This window comes from Lingula anatina, chromosome 1, assembly GCF_051362555.1.
Source record: "Lingula anatina isolate TDL-2025a chromosome 1, LinAna3.0, whole genome shotgun sequence".
In the NCBI taxonomy this organism is placed as follows: Eukaryota; Metazoa; Brachiopoda; class Lingulata; order Lingulida; family Lingulidae; genus Lingula; species Lingula anatina.
The window spans coordinates 50,329,442-50,348,605 of record NC_141767.1 but is presented as its reverse complement, the minus strand read 5'-3'; the positions used below and the strand labels follow the sequence as shown (position 1 = coordinate 50,348,605).

Here is a 19,164-nt window from a genome sequence, read left to right as displayed (position 1 = left end):
GCACTGTGCAAACAATTAATCCTGTTCTGCTTTGAGAAATTTAATTCTTTAAGTTATTTCTCCAAAGACTACATGAACAGTGCTATTTGTGGTACAGGTTTATTATAACCTCTTCACTCTGATGAGGTTAAGATCTAAAACAACCACATATGTTTCAATGGGTGCATTATTAGAAAGTGTACAAACATACTGTTTATGTCCTAAATTTTTATTTTTAAAAGTGAAATTAATAGTTATTAATACAAATAAAAGTGTATGATAAGCACATTTTCACCACCAAACATCCACACAAAAATAAAATTTTAATATTCATACTTATGATAGTCCACAACAACAGAGATGATTAACGGTGCTCAAAAATACTTAAAAGTATGGTATCTACATGGAATACAGATTTAACATGTTGTTTTATAGTGAAACATAGTAGGTTTGTTATGGAGAGGATCTTGAACATGCCCCCAATTTGCAAGATAACACAGTTGCTGTGAAACTGGAAGCTTAATTATTATTACTCAAAAGAAAAAAAATCATCACATGTATTTATATGTGTATCAACTTTGAAAAGCTGAGAAAAAGAGAACTAAAGCATACATGTTGTCCTAAGTTCTCAATTGAGTGGGATGCATACAGTAATAGCCCTGATGCCAGCACATCAGAACAATTCCTGAAATATCAGAGGTCAAGTCAGGAAATAATGCATCCATGAAAAACAGTTGATTTATTGTAACACCAACATTTAAGGGAAATGATGAAAGAAATGGGTCTTTGATCATTTGCAATTCTCTAAGTCTTACAAAAGAGATGTAAAGGAAATCTTAACACTCCTTAATTCATGTTTTTGGTTTTTTAAATGGCCATTTCCAACAACTATGCAAATAAAAAAGTTAGATGTGCCTGAAGGCATACACACAGGCCCACTGTATAAACAACTTTTATTTCCAAAAAATGTTAAAATTTTCTGTAAGATTCTCTCAAGATTTCAAGTAATATACTAATGAATAATATGAAACCTTGAAACTGGAAATGCTCCAGGATGCTATAACAGAGAACAGATGATCAGAATGATATAATGAGCATATGCAGCCTACTGTTGGTAGATGTAACTCTTTGTCATCAGAATTAACTTTATCTTTTGTTGTGCACATACCAGTAATTGTCAGGTGTATGACGATGCCCCTGAAAGTGCTTAGTGTGACTATTACTGCACTCCATTTTTTAATTAGAACTGTTTTAATCTTCTTTAGCAGAACAAGTCTTATTCCATTTCATGCCATAACCCCCCATAGTCTCTGTATGATTTTGCACTGTTTGAAAATTTGGTCATACTAGTACTGTATGTCGTATTTCATATCCAAAACAGTTTTAGTTTAATATCATCCATATCCTGTCTAGGAAACAATGTTATTGGAAATAGGAGACCACTGAAATGATCATCTTTTCAAAAGTATCAAATGTAGTATTTATTATTGTTTGTCCAAATTATGAAATTAAAAAAAAATCATAACTTTATAAAGTTATTTTATTCAAGTCATTTGCCAACTTCCATACACAGGAATGTTTCATATACATGTATTTCCTACAATTAAAAAAAAACTGATTCTTTAATCGAGACATGTTGTTCACTTTCTTAAACTTCATTATCCATTAATAAATAATAACATTTTTTCTCTATCAGAAAAGATCTACAATCACAAAGTGTAGCATGAAAAATGGGAAAGAGAGATGGCCCCTTCTTCTAAACTTTAACACAAAAATCCCCTTATAAAATGTTAATATGCAGTTTTGGATGAACATGGTGTAAGTCATAATTCAAGCACATTAAAAAATCAAGTAACATCATAATAATTATAACAAGAAACATTCACCTTTTATTCTGCTGACTCCAGGTACGCATCAGACCACTAAACAGATCACATTATTCTGTTACATCAAATAGGATTAAATCACATAAAAAAACACATCCACCAAGAAACTTAGAACACTGGTACAGGCATCTTATCAGTATGTATATATCAGTGGCGTCTAGATCCAGCATGTCAGGTCTTAAATGGCTTAAATGAGTTATTGGCTTACAAGTGAATATAGCTTCTCAAGCATGTTTGAACATTTTGTCTAGACTAGTTTAAAGATTATATACAAGCATGATTAACAATTTCTGGTTTTTCCCCCATTTTGTGCAGAAGTTGTAGAAGGTTATTTGAAAGCTGTGCATTGCCTACGTAAGTATAAATGCTATCTTTCATTATCTAAATCTGCTGTGTGTTTATTTTGAATAACTGTTACATTTGTACAAAAATAACAAAGTTGGTACTTTAAGTTAATATCTTTATCATGGTGTGTGATGCAGAAAATGATAGCTGACATATACCACTTTAATTTCAGAAATAAGTAAAGAAGTCCTAGAAAAGAGAATACAGATACTAGTACTATATTGAATATCTTTAATCTAAGTTTTGACTGTCAGATTAATCTTGTCTGGCCTAAAATAAATGTTCTTATCTTGAATAAACACGCCTTGCAATTAGTCTCAGTATTTCATAACTCTTATGATCTCAGTGTTCTGTTTTCATTAAAACATGAAATTGATATGCAACAGACATTCAGCTGAACGAAAACAAGTTCTTAACAAAAAAAAAAAAAAATAATAATAATAATAATAATAGTCAAATTGAAGCAACCTGCTACAATGCTTTACATATTAGTAGACAATCAATTTAAAATTGACATCATATTTTTTTGTAAATCACGCAGTTCAAATGTGTGAGAATAAAAACCCCAACAGCCCACATGATGAACATGTATAACCATTCATGACATATATAGACCTAATCACAGTAAATGAATCATTTGTAAAGCATCATCCTTTCAAATCAGATTGATCAATAAAAAATCCTGGTATAAAATAAAAAATTCAATGTGATAACCGAAGCGTCTACTTAACTTTTCCTGTTTAGAAGTTCTTGTACATTAAGGCATCAAAGTGACACATGCATGCACAGTGACCATCTTATGTCCTTTCTTATATTCCCCAACACATTGTTTATCCTACCGACAGAGTAAAAATTGGCATTGCACTAATTTGATAACTGACTTTTAATCTAAGTGGAAGTCTACATCTTGGAAAGTTTTTGCTGAATTAATCCAACCTGGAAATAACAAGAAAACTAATATCAAACACAAATCATGAATGTCTAAACCTGTCAATCAAATGTCCAAGTTTGTATCAATCAAAAAGGTGTGAAATTCAAGGAATATAACAGAGTATACTTCACTTAAAGTTTAAAAAAGAGGCCACAAAAGGTCCTATTTTGTTTAAAGGCTAAAATATTTTTAACAAGATACTGGAAAACTGCCTGTATACTAGCACTCATAAGGCATTTGCATAAATTTAACTAAAATGCATCTTTCCAGAAAATTAAAATTACATGCCAGCTGGGACATCCATGACTGAAATCATTGCTTACCTCGTTCTCCACACATTTCTTCTTTGTCAGTGCAATTTGTGCCTTGTCTTTTTGCCCTTCTTTTGCCAACTTCACTGCCTCCTGGTGGTACACTGTCGCAGTCCTCGCTATATCATCCATGTAAGCTGAAAAAGAGTAAAAAAAATATATAAACAGGCAGTCATATACACACAATAAGACAATATTTTCACTGCAAATCACCACAAGGCATATCACAACTATCCAATGCTTCAACTTTTCATTGTATAGGTATTTAAAATAAACTAAATAAACAGGCTCAACTAAAGCCAACTGAAGCCAAACAAACATTTTTGCCTAGGAATTAAAGCTATCCTTCCTTGCTGTGTGTGTTTATAAATGTCCTAAAGTCATATTTATATGTCCTAATTGCAAACTGTTTAACTTCTTTCCCAATTAAAACTTTATAAAAATTATAAATCCTTTAATAAAAGTACCCAATGTCAGGGTTTTCTTCTGAAAAGTCTATGGCATTCTAAGTGATTGGTCAGTTTTAATTTCACTAGGTATTGTTTTTATGATGTAAATTTGTTTTCATAGACCCTTTTTTTTACCTTTAAGTGAATTCACTCCCCCTTGCTTCAATATGGCCGTCTGCTGCTCTATTTGCTTTTGGTATTGTTCACTTTTCTTCCTCAAAGCCTGCTCTTGGACAGGTTTTAAGATACCCCTGTATTTGGCAATCTAAAAAGAAAATATGAAATTGCAAGAAAGTCAATTTTAACCAATGACTGCATTTTATGAAAAAAACAATGGCACAATTTACTTAAATTATTTGAAAATGATTATATCAAGTAATGTAAAGGCAAATCTACAGAAAAAGTTTTTAAACTTTAAATTGGATACATTTTATTCAGAAAATTTCTTTTTTTAATGTCTTAGTGAGAGTAGTTTTGGTAATAATGATGCAATTACCTGTTTATCCACCAAGTCTTTCTCATACCGCAGCACTTCCATGCTGACCACTTCCCTACTGTAACAATATAACAAGATTAATAGCAAGACCGTATTTTAAACAAATGCCTTTATTCTCTTATTCAAATGAAGAAACATTGAATATTCTAATATTAAACAAACCATTCAGGAACTGAATATAAACACAATTAAAATATGAGATTATATGCACTTATCATTATAATGGACGGTACTTGTAAAAGGATTTATACATAATGTTCTGGAGTGATGTTCAGGTACTAAACAACCCATTTCTCAACCTAGCTGGTTGCACTTCAGAAATGTCTTTCAGTTAAGAAATTGCTTAACCATATAACATATAACAATTATTCTTAAACTGTATTCATAGGTCAGTTAACTTTGTCCATTTGGCTTGACATGTAGTATGTTCTGAACAGTTTAAGTCCCAAGGTTCACCTAACTAACAAACAAATTTTAAAAAATGACAAAATATCACAGACTTATCTTAAAAATAACAATATCGAACTAAGTGTATATTATTAAATAAATTAAATTAATTCTCATCAAAATGTTTGTCTCTTTATACAATGTGACCATGAAGCTTCTTAGTTACACAAGCCATGCAATGACTATTATTTTTGATAATTTTTTCTCTTTAAAAAGGTGAAAATAACTAGATGGACTGGTAAAATCTTGGAGCCTAGCCCTTTCACAAAAACTGACATGAAAAAATCTTTCTCTTTTTTCCTTGAAGGCAGGGAATATGAACATGATAGCATCACTTTTCTACTAAAGACAGACGGAGTCTTTTTAGGTGCAATGAATTCTCATCTCTCTCTATGCTGTTGTCTGTGCTGCTAATGTCTTGAGTTTCATGCCAACAGGCACATTTTTGATTTTCTGCAGGGAGAAAAGCAAGTATTACCTAGTTACACGTGGTCTTTCTTAACAAAAAAAAAAAAAAAAAATTCTGATAAAACATACTTTTGTAAAATACTCAATAACACATAACAAGTTATATTGTATAAATTATCTCATTTACAATAATAAAAAAGCTACTTATCATGACATGTTTTTCAATTAATTCCATGTTTTTAAGCTTACACAAATAGCACTCAAGGAAATCAATTAATCATATAAAGGCTTTTCATATGACACAGTGGATTGAGAAGTGCAACCAGAATATTTGTCAAGAGAAAGACCATGGGATACACACCAAGTAGATGACATATCAAAGGTACAGTCTTAAACCTGTATGATGGAATTGTTTTTGAGGACCACACAAGAAGACAACCAAATGTAAGGGCAGCCTAATACAATGGGCTATTACTTAGCACAAGGCTCAGGCTTAATGCAGACACATGGTCCAGTCAAACTGCTTTAATGCACTGAACAACTTCACCTATCTTATTTCTTTGAGTCTTAGACTCCGTTCACATGAAAAATCTATTTTCTAAAAATCTATTTTCTATTCGCGGTATCTTGTGATCATTCCGAGCGCAGCCGAGAATTAATTACAGCTTTGGAAGTAACTGGCTCGCGCTGCCAATAATTACGCCACGGAGTATTCAGGGCACAGACCGTGATCACAAGATACCACGAATAGAAAATAGATTTTTAGAAAATAGATTTTTCATGTGAATGAAGCCTTATATTTGAAATAAACGGCACATAAAATGGTTTTCTAAAAACATGCTGAGTTTTCTTAGTTTTACACCATGCTCACATAAGATATGCAAAAAATGAGGTTAAATGAACAATTTACCACTCAAATAAGATTCTGATACTGCCAGGAGCAAACATGTATGACTGAATAAGAAAGTGGCAGGGTAAAGGTTCCACCCATATCAACTGCTGGTTATGTGAGTCATTTTAAAATGAGCACAGTCATCTCATATTTTAAAAGATATCAGACCAATACAGTAAATATGATCACTCTTAAATATTAAATGGCGTTTCATTCATTTCAAGTATTAGTCATAACAACCAATATCCATACCCACACAAATTAGTAAGTCACATTACTCATTGAGAACTCACCTTGACTCCCTGGCTGGAGACTGAAATATAAAGTAAGAATGACAATCAAGGTAATTACCTTTAAATTTGAACTTCAATTTACATTCAGCTTTTCCATATATTGCAGCAATTTCTCTTTAAATCAAAATTTTGCACTATATAAAAATTCAACATATATTATTAAAGTAATGCTAGTATGATTCAAAATATATATAAATTTTTTTCCCCTAATCCAAAATAAACGAAAACGAAAAAATACAAACCCTGGACCTGGACCTCGGCTGCTGTGGAGGTGCAAGTTTCCTTTCAAAGGCATCAATGACCAACCACTTCTCCTTGACCTGTTCAACCTGTTTGGAAAGAAATGGCTCCCTGATGCGCATCTTCACCTCCAGCTTGCCACCAACTGTCTTCCTTCCATCCATCAGCTTACATAGGAAATTTGAAAGATATTGAATTATGTTACATAAATAAGTAGACAGCACAGCATGTTAGTTCTTTTCTGTTTTGTGTGCTGAATGAACTATTTCTGTTTTCATGGAAAAATTGTAAATCTTTAATCAATGTTAATAAATAAGAGTATATTGTTCAATGCTATGTGCTAAGTGTAAAAAGAAAGTAGTACACTTACATCTAAAATCTCATGGACAACACATTGAGATTCCAGTGGTTGGAGTTTTAAGTTACAGGTACCCAGCATTTTATCACCTTTGAAAAATCCTCTGAAACAAACAAGTAATATTCAAATGTTGGTACAAGTGTTCTTATTAAGTGTACAGTGGGGCAGTTTAACTTGTATTTTGCTTTACTTTCAGTGCTGATACTTTCAAATTAATCAGTCCATTGAAAACATCACTACTCTGCATACATACAGAAAGGGTAAATCACCAAGTTCTGTGCATACATACTCACCTTTTATAATAAATTTCTAATTTGATAGATTTGCTTTTTAGTAATCTAAGAAACCCCCTAGACTTCCTGTTCATTTGTAGTTTAAAAGTCTGGTCATATTCTGAAAGAAAAGAGCATCAAGTGCATATTCATGATGCTAAGACAGTTGTGCATCATATCACTTACATACTGAACAACAATGGAATGTCACAAGGGGAAAGTTGCCAACTTAGGAGTGACTGCGTCGCAGAAAAACAAATAAGCTTATTTCTTAAATTTTCTTAAATGAAATTTATTTCAATAATAATAATAATCAGGAAAGGTCACAATGTATTTTAATGTATTTCAATAATACGATTAAGTTCTCCACTTACAATTATACAAAAGAATATCTGCTATGTTGCAGTGCCCAATTTGTCACATCATGTTTAAAAAGATTTCTTACTGTGCACGTCCGACGTACATAACTGAAAATCAACATCAAAATGAAGGATGCACTTGGAAACTATATGACAATTTGGTGCACCATTATGTTATGATTGTGGCTTGACCATTTCAACTTACCAGGATTGTCCGTGCTTTTTATGGTATGTGAGTGGTCTTGTTGAGGTTTATCCTGAAATGTTAATCAGTTTGCTTTATATGGACACCAATTACAGAGTGACACATAATGAAAATGCATACATAAATTTCTTCACCTTCATTTTTAATTTTTTACTCATGAAAAACTGGGTCATTTTAAAATGTTTTGGTCTTTATTTTTAAAGAGATTGAAACTAACTTATAATAATTCTAATACATAAAAAAAAACTTATTGGCTTCACTTACTGTAGGATACGGAAATTCAAATTTCACATAGGTGTCTAAGTCTGTTGCCTTAATATCTGTAAAAGGAAGACTTTTCATAGAAACTATAAACACAGATGATTTCCTTTATTAATAATCCATTCAGTAGTACAGCCCGGCAAAGGTGAACTGAATTCCTAATCATGGTGTACATGTGAAAAACATTAAATCCCAAAAGTCAGAGGAATAATACTTACCAGGGGGCAGTCCATAATTAAGACCTCTGACAATAATAAGTTCTAGATCATCTCCTCCCAACTCTGTACAACATCTGAAATGAAGATTTGACTGTGGTATGTTCAAAAGCCCTTTCTTTGAACATTAAATGGGAAAACATTGTTGAAGGAATTCTTAGTCATTATAATAATTCTATACATAAACCATCATAAAACATCCACCACTACTTAAAATAAAGAAGTTAAAGGCATTTCAATGACTTCACATTCCTATCCTATTGATTACCAATAACTTATTTTATGGTGACAAGTTCATCTGTAGTCATATACTTACTGCACCATAGAAAAGGTTCTCATTTCATAGTGGAACCTAGGAACTGGGTCATCATGTTTGTATGCATTTTTCAAGGCATCAAGGTCTTTTCTGCTGTTTTTTCCAAGTTTTTCAAACCTGAAAGTTAGCAAAATATAACCTGATCAAAAAAAAAAAAAAAAAATTGGATATGCATATGGGGACAGATTGATATGAAACAATGTGCTATGTTTCTTTATTTTGCCAGCATCCCCACTGATCTAGAGCAGTATGGTGTAACATAATAAATATATGGCATAAAAATAAGGTATAATAAATAAATAATGAACTTACCTCTGAGCACTTGTCACATCTCCAAGACTAGTAAAATGTTCACTATTTGTACTACATGACTGAAATGAGAAAAAATTATTCTTATATCGTCAGGTAGCCCATATTACATTTTTACCATAATCAAAACAATACAATAATTTCATGACCTCCACAGATGCATAAGAATTATCTAACATTTATCTTACCCTAATTTGGTTGATCAAATCTGTTTCTAGCTTCTTATACATTTGGTCTCTATCCCCCATAGGTTGCTCTGTATCCTCTCTCTCCACCATCACAAAGCCTTCCAAGCCTTCAGGACCAGGGGGAGTGGGACACTGGAAGAAGATGGTAAACACGATTGACATCCACATCTTTCTCATTTGCATGACAAACAAACTGAAATCACTTACACACACAGTCAAAATAATCTATTCTTCATCGATAGTTCATTTAATACAACTACGTAAAAGACACAATCCTTACCTTACTTAAATCCACTGGTAATCCACCTTTTGCTGCCTCTATCATTGGCTCAAACCCCTGGTGGAGAACAAACACAATTTCATAGCTATACATGGCCCCAGTTACTCTATACTTTGGTTTCATGTAAAAAAGATTCAAAGAAAAGATACAAATGGTGCCTACCAATCATTGATTGTTTTGTATAAATTTCTTTTTAAACACTTTTTACAATACTGTTTTCATCCCCATTTGAAAAGATCATGGACATTTCTTCCTAACCTTTGCTGATCTAAGATATGCCTTAGCTTGTTCCATTTCACCCTTGTTCTTGGCCTCTAAAGCTGCTTTTTTAAATTGATTCATCTTTGTTTCAAGCAACAAAACATTCTGTTCATTCTGGGATAAGGCCCTCTTCTTTACACCTACAAAGAAAAAAAATCTCATACATCCTTGTATTGATGATTTAGATTTATTTAATACCACCTTCTACTCAACACAAAACGGGCAGTTACTCTGTGGGTAAAGCAACATTTCCCAAATGCTGGATACTTTTTGTCTCTGATATTGCTATTTATTAGTAAAAATCATGCCATCTTTGAGATAACTGGTCAAAGATAACGAATTTATACTGTGGACAGTGTTATCCATAGGATACCACTACCCAGCCTGGAACAAACTGGTTCCAGACATTTGGTTACTAAATTTTAATGACATTTTTAGCTAGTTTCAATCTAGTTTTAGGTGCAGTTTAATTTAAATTATCTAATCATGAACAACTGGTCTCCAGTATCTTACTTGCGCCAGATGGAGATTTCTGTGGTACAGGTCTGCTGGTGGGTGGAGCAGTGCTGCCACCTGGACTAGATGATGCTGCAGCCTTCGGTTGTGGTTGGGGAGGAGGGAGTGTTGGTGCTGTTGTCGGGGCACCTGATGATCCTGTGGGGATTGGTGCAAAACCTGAAAGAATACAGCAAACAAAACTAGCTTAAGATTGTAAAATTCCAATCTCCAGGCTTGAATTTGTGAGTGCTACTGTAATGTTTCCTTAAGTTAAACTAGAGGATCAGAGAGGCGATACCGCCTCCGGATATTGTACCACCAGCTGGAGTAAGCGCATTCGTATGGAAAACCAAAAAAAAAAAAGGAGACCACCTCCAGTCTTGTGCTTAACAAGCTCTATAAAATGCAATCAACAAGAGTTCTCAAAATATGTAAAAAAATGCAAAAAAAAAAAAAAAACATAACTAAAAATGGTCCAATCATGCAGATTTTGGAATTGACCTGTATTTTCCTAACATTGATCACTCCTGTGATTTTCTAGACAATAGACCTATTGGTTTTCCTTGAAATGTGTTATCATTGTTGCATCTGTAGTATGCTGACAAAAGAGTAAACCTTGGGCAACACTATGGGCATATCTCTGCTAGTTTTGAAGATATGAGGGGCAAGAAAATATGCAAAGTTAAGTTCTTGGTGAAAAAGTAGGTCAAAGGTCAATTTCAAAGTCACAGTATATGACTTCCTATTCAAGTTCAATAGTAACCATGGGAATTTCTTTGCCAATTTTGAAGATATAAATGCCAGAAAACATGCAAGGTGCAGTTCATCATAAAAAGTAGGCCAAAGGTCAATTTCAAGGTCATAGTTAGATTGCCAGTATATGACTTCCTATTCAAGGTCATAGTTAGATTGCCAGTATATGACTTCCTATTCAAGTTCAACAGTAACTTTGTGTGTATCTCTGCCAGTTTTCGAGATATAAAGGATAGAAAATTTGCAAAGTTCAGTTGATGGTGAAAATTAGGTCAAAGGTCAATTTCAGGGTCACAGTTAGATTGCAAGTATATGACTTCCTAATCAAGTTCAATAGTTACTATGGTCGTATCTTTGCCAGTTTTGGAAATATGAAGATCAGAAAAATTGCAAAGTGCAGTTCATAATGAAAAGTAGGTCAAAGGTCAATTTCAAGGTCACAGTTAGATTGCCAGTATATGACTTCCAGTTCAAGTTCAATAGGAACTATGGGCATATCTCTGCTAATTTTGCAGTAATTCACATTTTATTTTCACCACTGAATATTGCGTTGTACTTTTTTATATAGAGCAACGCCTAAACCGTATCGAAAACAAAAACGTGGACACCACCTCCAGTATTATGCTTGACAAGTCCTACGAATTGCAAAATGCAAAAGGTCTCTGGCATTTACGGTTCCAGAATTTGAGTTTTCAGTTTCATATCTAATGGCCGCTTCTCCCATGAAAATGCACCTATTGACCCCAAACTCTCAAAGATGAAAAGAGACCCTGATTGTAACCCCTCACCATAATATGAGAGCATAGGTCTGTGTAGTTTCTGAAAATTGGTACAAACAAATATTTTTTTGCAGAAAAGTCCCATTTTTAGAAAATTTTGGCCCGTTTGACCTTGAAATAAAGGTCAAAAGTCAAATCTCAGGGCATATTTGGAATCTCCACAAATGACTTTCGGTCAGACTTCTGTAGTAATTTTTCCCATAATTCCTTCGGTTTGGGAGATATTTAGCATTGAATTTTCCAAAATTTTGACAAGGGTGCGTTTCAACGAGCGTCACGCCCAGGCCAAAGCACCGACTGAGACAAAAATACCAGGGTGTTCAAGTTGAGATTATATGTGACCTAAATCCAAGAGATGGGGACACAGGTCCTTGCGGTCTAGGAGGAGAAGCGGTAACGGTGACTTGTATCCCACGACACCCTGCGGAGCCAACGGAGCCGGCGGAGCTTACGGAGCCGTACGAGACGGGTCGAGACTAAAACCATGAGTACCGCCAGCGTACACGCTGGTGGTACTAATAAAACTAGAGAAAGAGGGAAATTCTATTCAAAAAAATTATTAATTTTTTTAATCAAAATAGATAAGAAATAGATCATAGTTAAACACATACCTGGAGGAGTTGGTAGCTCTTCAAAGTCTACAGCTTTTCCAAGCTTATGGGCTCTAATTGCATCTTGATATTGCTAAATGAAAATAAAGTTTGTTACAGACAAATGTTAATCTGTGAAAATGTAGTATCATATAGGGCTTTAACCATCCTGATGCAAAATGTTGTGCAGACCTAGATAATGAAAATTAAATAAGATAGATAAATGAAAATTCATATGTCACGAATGTTTTAACAACTACACTGTTTTCTATTCATGTTGTAACTCACAGTATGCAATTAACATACTTTTGCTATTCTTCCCATTCTCCTGGCTTTACTACTGTTACCCTCAGCTTTGGCACTTTCTTCTGATGATTTATATTTCTGGAGCCTCTGCTCCAAAGCTTCCATAACTGTCTTAGGAGCAGGGGGAGCACCAAATATTTCTTGGGCCTCTAAAAGTTGAATGGTTGTAAGAATTATAAAATGTCAATACACTACTTTAAGCTTTTTAACATTTTTAAAACAGAAAAAGCATTGATATGTTTAAGTCTCCCTGGCAAATTAAAAATTCATCAGATAACTGATTTTTAGAGTAAAACTACCTTTCTCTGTTGGTTCTGGAAGTTCCATTTCTGGTTCTTTGTCTGCAGCTGCTTGGTTCGACACCCTCTCTGCTCTGTGAGGAGTAGGACTTGGAGCTTTTCCTGAAACAAAACCAGGAGGATTTTGAAAAAGACATTTTTAAATACTGACAAGGGAAATCATATACACTAAAATAATTTCTTTAAATAAAGAATGTGTATCTTATTTGACATCCAACATCTTTGTTTTTGTGTAACTAAAAAACAAACACGAAATAGAACAGATTCCAGCTTCTGCATACATGGTAGAGATGCTTCTGATAAACATTTCATAATATTCATCTTTTAATACACCTTAAAGCTACTGTAAACCAAACCCTTTTTGAAATAGGTTTCAAACATATCTTTCCATTATTTTTTAAAATATTCCAGGCACTTTTATTGTTGATGCTGAATAAAACTTTAAACTGTTCTAGATAAAAGTAATGTATTATAAGTATGCAAAGGATCAGTCAGAGAGATTTCAAACAGTCCACCTGTTGCTGTTCCTGGTGAGGGGGGCATCTGGCTCAGGTCTATAGGATTGCCTGCAGTAGCTGCCTGGATCACTGCATCAAATTGCTGGGCAATGTCAAAAAAGAGAAAAGAATTTTTTTAATTACAAAAACTGTCAATAACAACAGCGCTTGGCATTTGAGTGTATTCTGAATTTCTGGTATTTATTCCTTCACAAACTAGAGGATCAGAGAGGCGATACCGCCTCCAAATATTGTACCACCAGCTGGAGCAAGCGCATTCGTATAGACCCCCACATACACAAAATAAGGGACACAGCCACCAGTTTTGTGCTTGACAAGCTGTAAAAATGCAATCAACAAGAATTTTTAAACTATTGCAAAAAACATATATGGTACAATCAAATTTAAGTTCTTCGTAAGGTAGGTCAAGGGTCAATTTCAAGGTCACAGTAAATTGCCAGTATATGACTTCCTATTCAAGTTCAAGAGTAACTATGGACCTATCTCTGTCAAGTTTGAAGTTAAAAGAGAAAGAAATTAGCAGAGTTCAGTTCATGATAAAAAGTAGGTCGAAGGTCAATTTCAAGGTCACACTTAGATTGCCAGTATATGACTTTCTATTCAAGTTCAATAGTAACTATGGACCTATCTCTGCCAGTTTTGGAGATAAAAGGGAAACAAAATTTGCAAAGTTCAGTTTATGGTGAAAAGTAGGACAAAGGTCAATTTTAATGTCACATTTATAATGCCAGTATATGACTTCCTATTCAAGTTCAATAGTAACTACGGACCTATCTCAGCCAGTTTTGGAGATAAAAGGAAAGCAAAATTTGCAAAATTCAGTTCATGGTGAAAAGTAGGTCAAAGGTCAATTTTAAGGTCACATTTATATTGCCAGTATATGACTTCCTTTTCAAGTTCAATAGTAACTATGGACCTATCTCAGCCAGTTTTGGAGATAAAAGGGAAGCAAAATTTGCAAAGTTCAGTTCATGGTGTAAAGTAGGTCAAAGGTCAATTTTAAGGTCACATTTAGATGGCCAGTATATGACTTCCTTTTCAAGTTCAATAGTAACTATGGACCTATCTCTGCCAGTTTTGGAGATAAAAGGGAAGAAAAGTTTGCAAAATTCAGTTCATGGTGTAAAGTAGGTCAAAGGTCAATTTTAAGGTCACATTTAGATTGCCAGTATATGACTTCCTATTCAAGTTCAATAGTAACTATGGACCTATCTCAGCCAGTTTTGGAGATAAAAGGGAAGCAAAATTTGCAAAATTCAGTTTATGGTGAAAAGTAGGTCAAAGGTCAATTTTAAGGTCACATTTAGATTGCCAGTATATGACTTCCTATTCAAGTTCAATAGTAACTATGGACCTATCTCAGCCAGTTTTGGAGATAAAAGGGAAGCAAATTTTGCAAAGTTCAGTTTATGGTGAAAAGTAGGTCAAAGGTCAATTTTAAGGTCACATTTAGATTGCCAGTATATGATTTCCTATTCAAGTTCAATAGTAACTACGGACCTATCTCAGCCAGTTTTGGAGATAAAAGGAAAGCAAAATTTGCAAAATTCAGTTCATGGTGAAAAGTAGGTCAAAGGTCAATTTTAATGTCACATATAGATTGCCAGTATATGACTTCCTATTCAAGTTCAATAGTAACTACGGACCTATCTCTGCCAGTTTTGGAGATAAAAGGAAAGCAAAATTTGCAAAATTCAGTTCATGGTGTAAAGTAGGTCAAAGGTCAATTTTAAGGTCACATTTAGATGGCCAGTATATGACTTCCTATTCAAGTTCAATAGTAACTATGGACCTATCTCAGCCAGTTTTGGAGATAAAAGGGAAGAAAAATTTGCAAAGTTCAGTTCATGGTGAAAAGTAGGTCAAAGGTCAATTTCAAGGTCATAGTAAGATGGCCAGTATATGACTTCCTATTCAACTTCAATAGTAACTATAGACCTATCTCTGCCAGTTTTGGAGATATAAGGGACTAGATGTTATAATTTTGGAGTTACCATAATGTGCCTTAAATTTTGTACAGAAAAAATTAATTAAAATAAAGAAAATGTCATTTTGGTCAAAATTCTTGAAATAGGAGGTGCTCTGAAGTTTCAGAAGTTCAAATTTGATGAAATAATGTCATTTTTGAACACAAGTTGTCTGCTTTGCCAAGCCTTATGTTTTATTTTTCCAGAGTTCAAAATTTATTATCCATTACCATACTGCACATTTTGCTTTTACCACCAATATGTACTTTTTGATACAGCGTAACTCGAAAACCGTATGGAATACAAAAAAACCGAGACCACCACCAGTGTTGGGCTTTACATGCTCTACAAAATGCAAAAAAGAATGGGTCTCTAGCATTAACGGTTCCCAAATTAGAGACAGTTTTCAGTTTCGGTATCTTATGGCCGCTACTCCCGTGAAAATGCACCGATTGACCCCAAATTCATGGTGATGAAAGATGACCTGAAGGGTAACACTTTCCAATAATATTATTGGTTAAGTCTGTGTGGTGTCTGAATAACAGGGCAAAAAAAATTTTTTTCGTAAAAAATTTCATTTTTTTGAAAATTTTGGCCCATTTGACCTTGAAGTAGAGGTCAAAGGTCAAATCTAAGGGTATATTTGAAATCTACACATATGACTTTTGGAAAGCCGTCTATAAAAATTTTTCCCATAACTCCTTCCGTAGGGTAGATAATTAGCATTTAATTTTGCCATTTTTAGACAAGGGTGCATTGCAATGAGTGCCACACCCAGACCCCAATACCGACAAAGCCCAAATTTTACGTGGAACGAGTTGAGATTATAGGTGACCTAAATCCATGAGATGGGTGCGGGGGCCCTTACCGTCTAGGAAGAGAAGCGGTAACGGTAGCCGTCCGGCGGAGCCAACGGAGCCGGCGGAGCCAGCATAACGATCCGGACGAGACCGAAACCATGTGTACCGCCAGCGCTAACGCTGGTGGTACAATTATCCAATGGTATGAAAATTGGCAACAATGAAAAAACTTACCTTCATTATCTTCAAATATTTTTTTGCCGTTTCATCATCACCAGATTTCTTGGCTAGAATTGCAGCCTGTTTGTATTCCTCCTTTCTTGTGGTTAATAAGGTGAGTGTCTCTGTGTCTGCAAATCAATAGAAAGTCACATGATACCTACTGGCTGAGGACCTGCATACTGGCATAATTAACAAACACCATAAAACAGACTAAGATTATTTATAGCATTTATTAAATAAACTACCAAGAAATTAAAATATTTAAATACAAAATTAATTGGGCACCGTTCCCTTTGTTTTATGGTCTAAAATGATTAAGATTTATAAAAGTTCACCTTGAGAAGCAGCTTCAGGCTGATGACTTGGAGGACCTGAAAAATCAACAGATTCATAATTCACTCAGATGCAAACTGAAGCTTGTGTGGCCAGAAAATGCCCATAAAGAAAACATTTCTGTTTGGCAAATATACATAGCTACTAGTATGGTTTTAAACTATTGAACTTATTTTAAGTCAAATAAGTATCTTTTTACACATTTTCAATCTTAATACATTTACATCATGTTTGTAAAATTTAGGTGTTGAAATAGTGAAATTTGCAACTACTTTCTACAATGGTAGGTGCTGCTGTTGCCCCACTAGTGTGTTCAATTGGTGCTTGAGGAGGAGCTCCTCCTGCTTGCCCTGTTGCTACTTGGGGTGGAATATCTTCTTCATTAATGGGCTTCCCTGCCTGGGCTTGTTTTAGGAGTCCCGCTAATGTCTGCATTACAATGTAAAACATCTTTTGTTGTATCACTCTCTACCCAGCTGTATTTGTTAAACTCTTTGCAAAACAAAAAGTGTTCAACAAATGCCACTACAATATAATAATCCAAACAAGCTGCATAAATTTAATATCATATGTGCCAAAACCACTATCACTAACCTTAATTCCTCTGTCGTATCTTCTTGCCTTAGAGCTTTCACTGTTTGCTTTAGCATTGCTGGAAGCCAGCTTGTAGTTCTCTAACCTGTCCATCAGGATACCAACCATGCCCCCTGGTCCCTGTGGTGCAGCAGGTTTAGCAACAGGAGTCGCTTTAGGAGGTGCAGTTTTTGCTTCTGGTGGGGTTGTGGTGGGAGCTATGACTGGTGCTTTAGTAGGAGCTATTACTGGTGCTGGTTCTTCTTCATCTGGACTCAAACCTTCCAGCTCAGCCTAAATTCAAAAATGTAATTATGAATGATAACATCAACAGACAACCATACTTGGTATCAGACAAGGATACTGTTTTAAACAGTAAATTTTGTCAGGTTTTTTTTTCTTTACAATAAAAAATAACAAGTATCAACATCATCAGGTGAACACCATCACTTACTTACCATACTTATCATAATACAAATAATCAACATTCCATTACCATCAGGTCTTCCTCATCTCCAGAAATCTCCTCATCACTCTTTATGTCTCTAGTGCTATCCAGTGCCATCTTCTCAATCATAGACATGTCTACTGGAGCTGAAGTCCAAAGACGAAGATTATAATTTTCATTTTACTCTTTGAAAATGAACTGTGTGACTTACACAGGTACCTACTAGAACCCTCACTTTGGAGAAATAATGAAAATTATAATCTACATAAGCTGATAATAATTTTCATATGTCCAAAGACTAACAATTCTATTTTTCTATCAATCAAAGTTCTGAACCTGCAAACATAAGGTAAGTATCTAATGTACTATCTGTAACAAAACTGGCATCAAATCTTTCAAATAAATTATTTTTGTGTCCTACCTTTCTTTGCACGGGCTGTCTTTTTTGGAGGAGGGGCATGTCCTTGGAGGGCAGCAAGCTCAGCTTCTAAATCGTCATCATCATCTTCATCATCCATTCCCTCCCCAAGCATCATGGCCCCCATCTGGTTAGGATCTACCATCCCCATCTGCAATGAAATGGAAAACACTCATATTTTATACCACATGTACATTACCTGTATCAGATGTATGTCTAACTCCAACTGCAATGCATCATTCTTCCTGCAGAACATGACCTGAATTTGACTTAACTGAGTGCATAGTACAAATGTAACTGACGTTTTAACCTGTGGACAAGGTAAATATCAGAATGTTTGGATGAGTAGAAGGAAAGGTTTGAGTGGAGAGAAATGAAGAAACAAAACGCAAAACAACATTTAGTCATGCAACTTTTACATTAATGAGTTGCTGGGGAATGATCATTTTGATTCACCTACTGTAGTACTAAAGTGTTGTGTAGGATGCATGCGATTTTTAGTTGCAACAAACACATCTGGGTGAGACCATTTTTCAACATAAGCTATATGTATGGACGCTAGGTCCCTTTCGGGGAAAATACTAAGATATAAAGTGAAATGAACATCACGATTCATATGTCACTGAAAGAGAAAGCAGAACAACTGCAGCTAATGGGGTATGTAGCACCGTGCTAGCACGACTGGTAAAATATTTTGGTGACGGTCTTATTTCCAAGTACACCTAATTTTAAAATTACCTGGGCCATCAACTCTGCTCCTCTACCCTTCTTAGCATTTCTATCACTTCTATCCTTCTTTCCTGCAGGCATTTTACTGTCAATATCGTGTTGAAATCGTGTGCATTCGTTTGTTTTCCTGTTCCTTCTTTCTAAATCTCTCAAATTCTCGCATACGGCGAGAGTAGGGAGCACTCTTTGTCAGTAATTATTGCAAGGTTTAAATGATCTAATGTTAAAAT

The 19,164-nt window shown here is 34.5% G+C and overlaps 1 protein-coding gene across 3 annotated transcripts; it reads right to left on the bottom strand.

Moving 5' to 3' along the window:
• Positions 1-1,501: 1,501 nt before the first annotated feature.
• LOC106173123 (coiled-coil and C2 domain-containing protein 1-like) lies at positions 1,502-19,109 on the bottom strand. 3 transcript variants are annotated; one of them, XM_086999545.1, is made up of 28 exons: positions 18,944-19,109; positions 18,209-18,356; positions 17,836-17,933; positions 17,361-17,633; positions 17,039-17,195; positions 16,769-16,804; positions 16,446-16,561; positions 13,442-13,526; positions 12,927-13,028; positions 12,628-12,776; positions 12,343-12,415; positions 10,215-10,376; positions 9,699-9,841; positions 9,441-9,497; positions 9,161-9,292; positions 8,976-9,034; positions 8,664-8,780; positions 8,351-8,424; positions 8,136-8,191; positions 7,872-7,923; positions 7,329-7,428; positions 7,048-7,138; positions 6,680-6,844; positions 6,438-6,457; positions 4,398-4,455; positions 4,037-4,166; positions 3,465-3,589; positions 1,502-3,146 (listed from the first exon to the last, which is right to left on the bottom strand). In XM_086999545.1, the coding sequence occupies exons 1-28, from the start codon at positions 19,013-19,015 to the stop codon at positions 3,111-3,113; spliced, it is 2,886 nt and encodes a 961-aa protein (XP_086855671.1). In that variant the 5' UTR covers positions 19,016-19,109; the 3' UTR covers positions 1,502-3,110. The 3 variants fall into 3 exon arrangements, with proteins under 3 accessions (XP_086855671.1, XP_086855677.1, XP_086855680.1); XM_086999551.1 differs by having other exon boundaries at positions 4,398-4,452; XM_086999554.1 differs by lacking the exons at positions 1,502-3,146; positions 3,465-3,589; positions 4,037-4,166; positions 4,398-4,455 and adding an exon at positions 4,581-5,297.
• Between the last annotated feature and the right edge of the window lie 55 nt (positions 19,110-19,164).

What these genes read in the sequence shown, in the direction of transcription:
- LOC106173123 (XM_086999545.1), bottom strand. Translation starts at nt 19,015, where the DNA reads ATGCCTGCAGGAAAGAAGGATAGAAGTGATAGAAATGCTAAGAAGGGT. An exon ending in GAGATGAGGAAGACCTGATG is followed by an intron (nt 17,634 to 17,835) that starts GTAATGGAATGT and finishes TTTTGAATTTAG; the next exon opens with GCTGAGCTGGAAGGTTTGAG. An exon ending in GATGTGACAAGTGCTCAGAG is followed by an intron (nt 8,781 to 8,975) that starts GTAAGTTCATTA and finishes GCTAACTTTCAG; the next exon opens with GTTTGAAAAACTTGGAAAAA.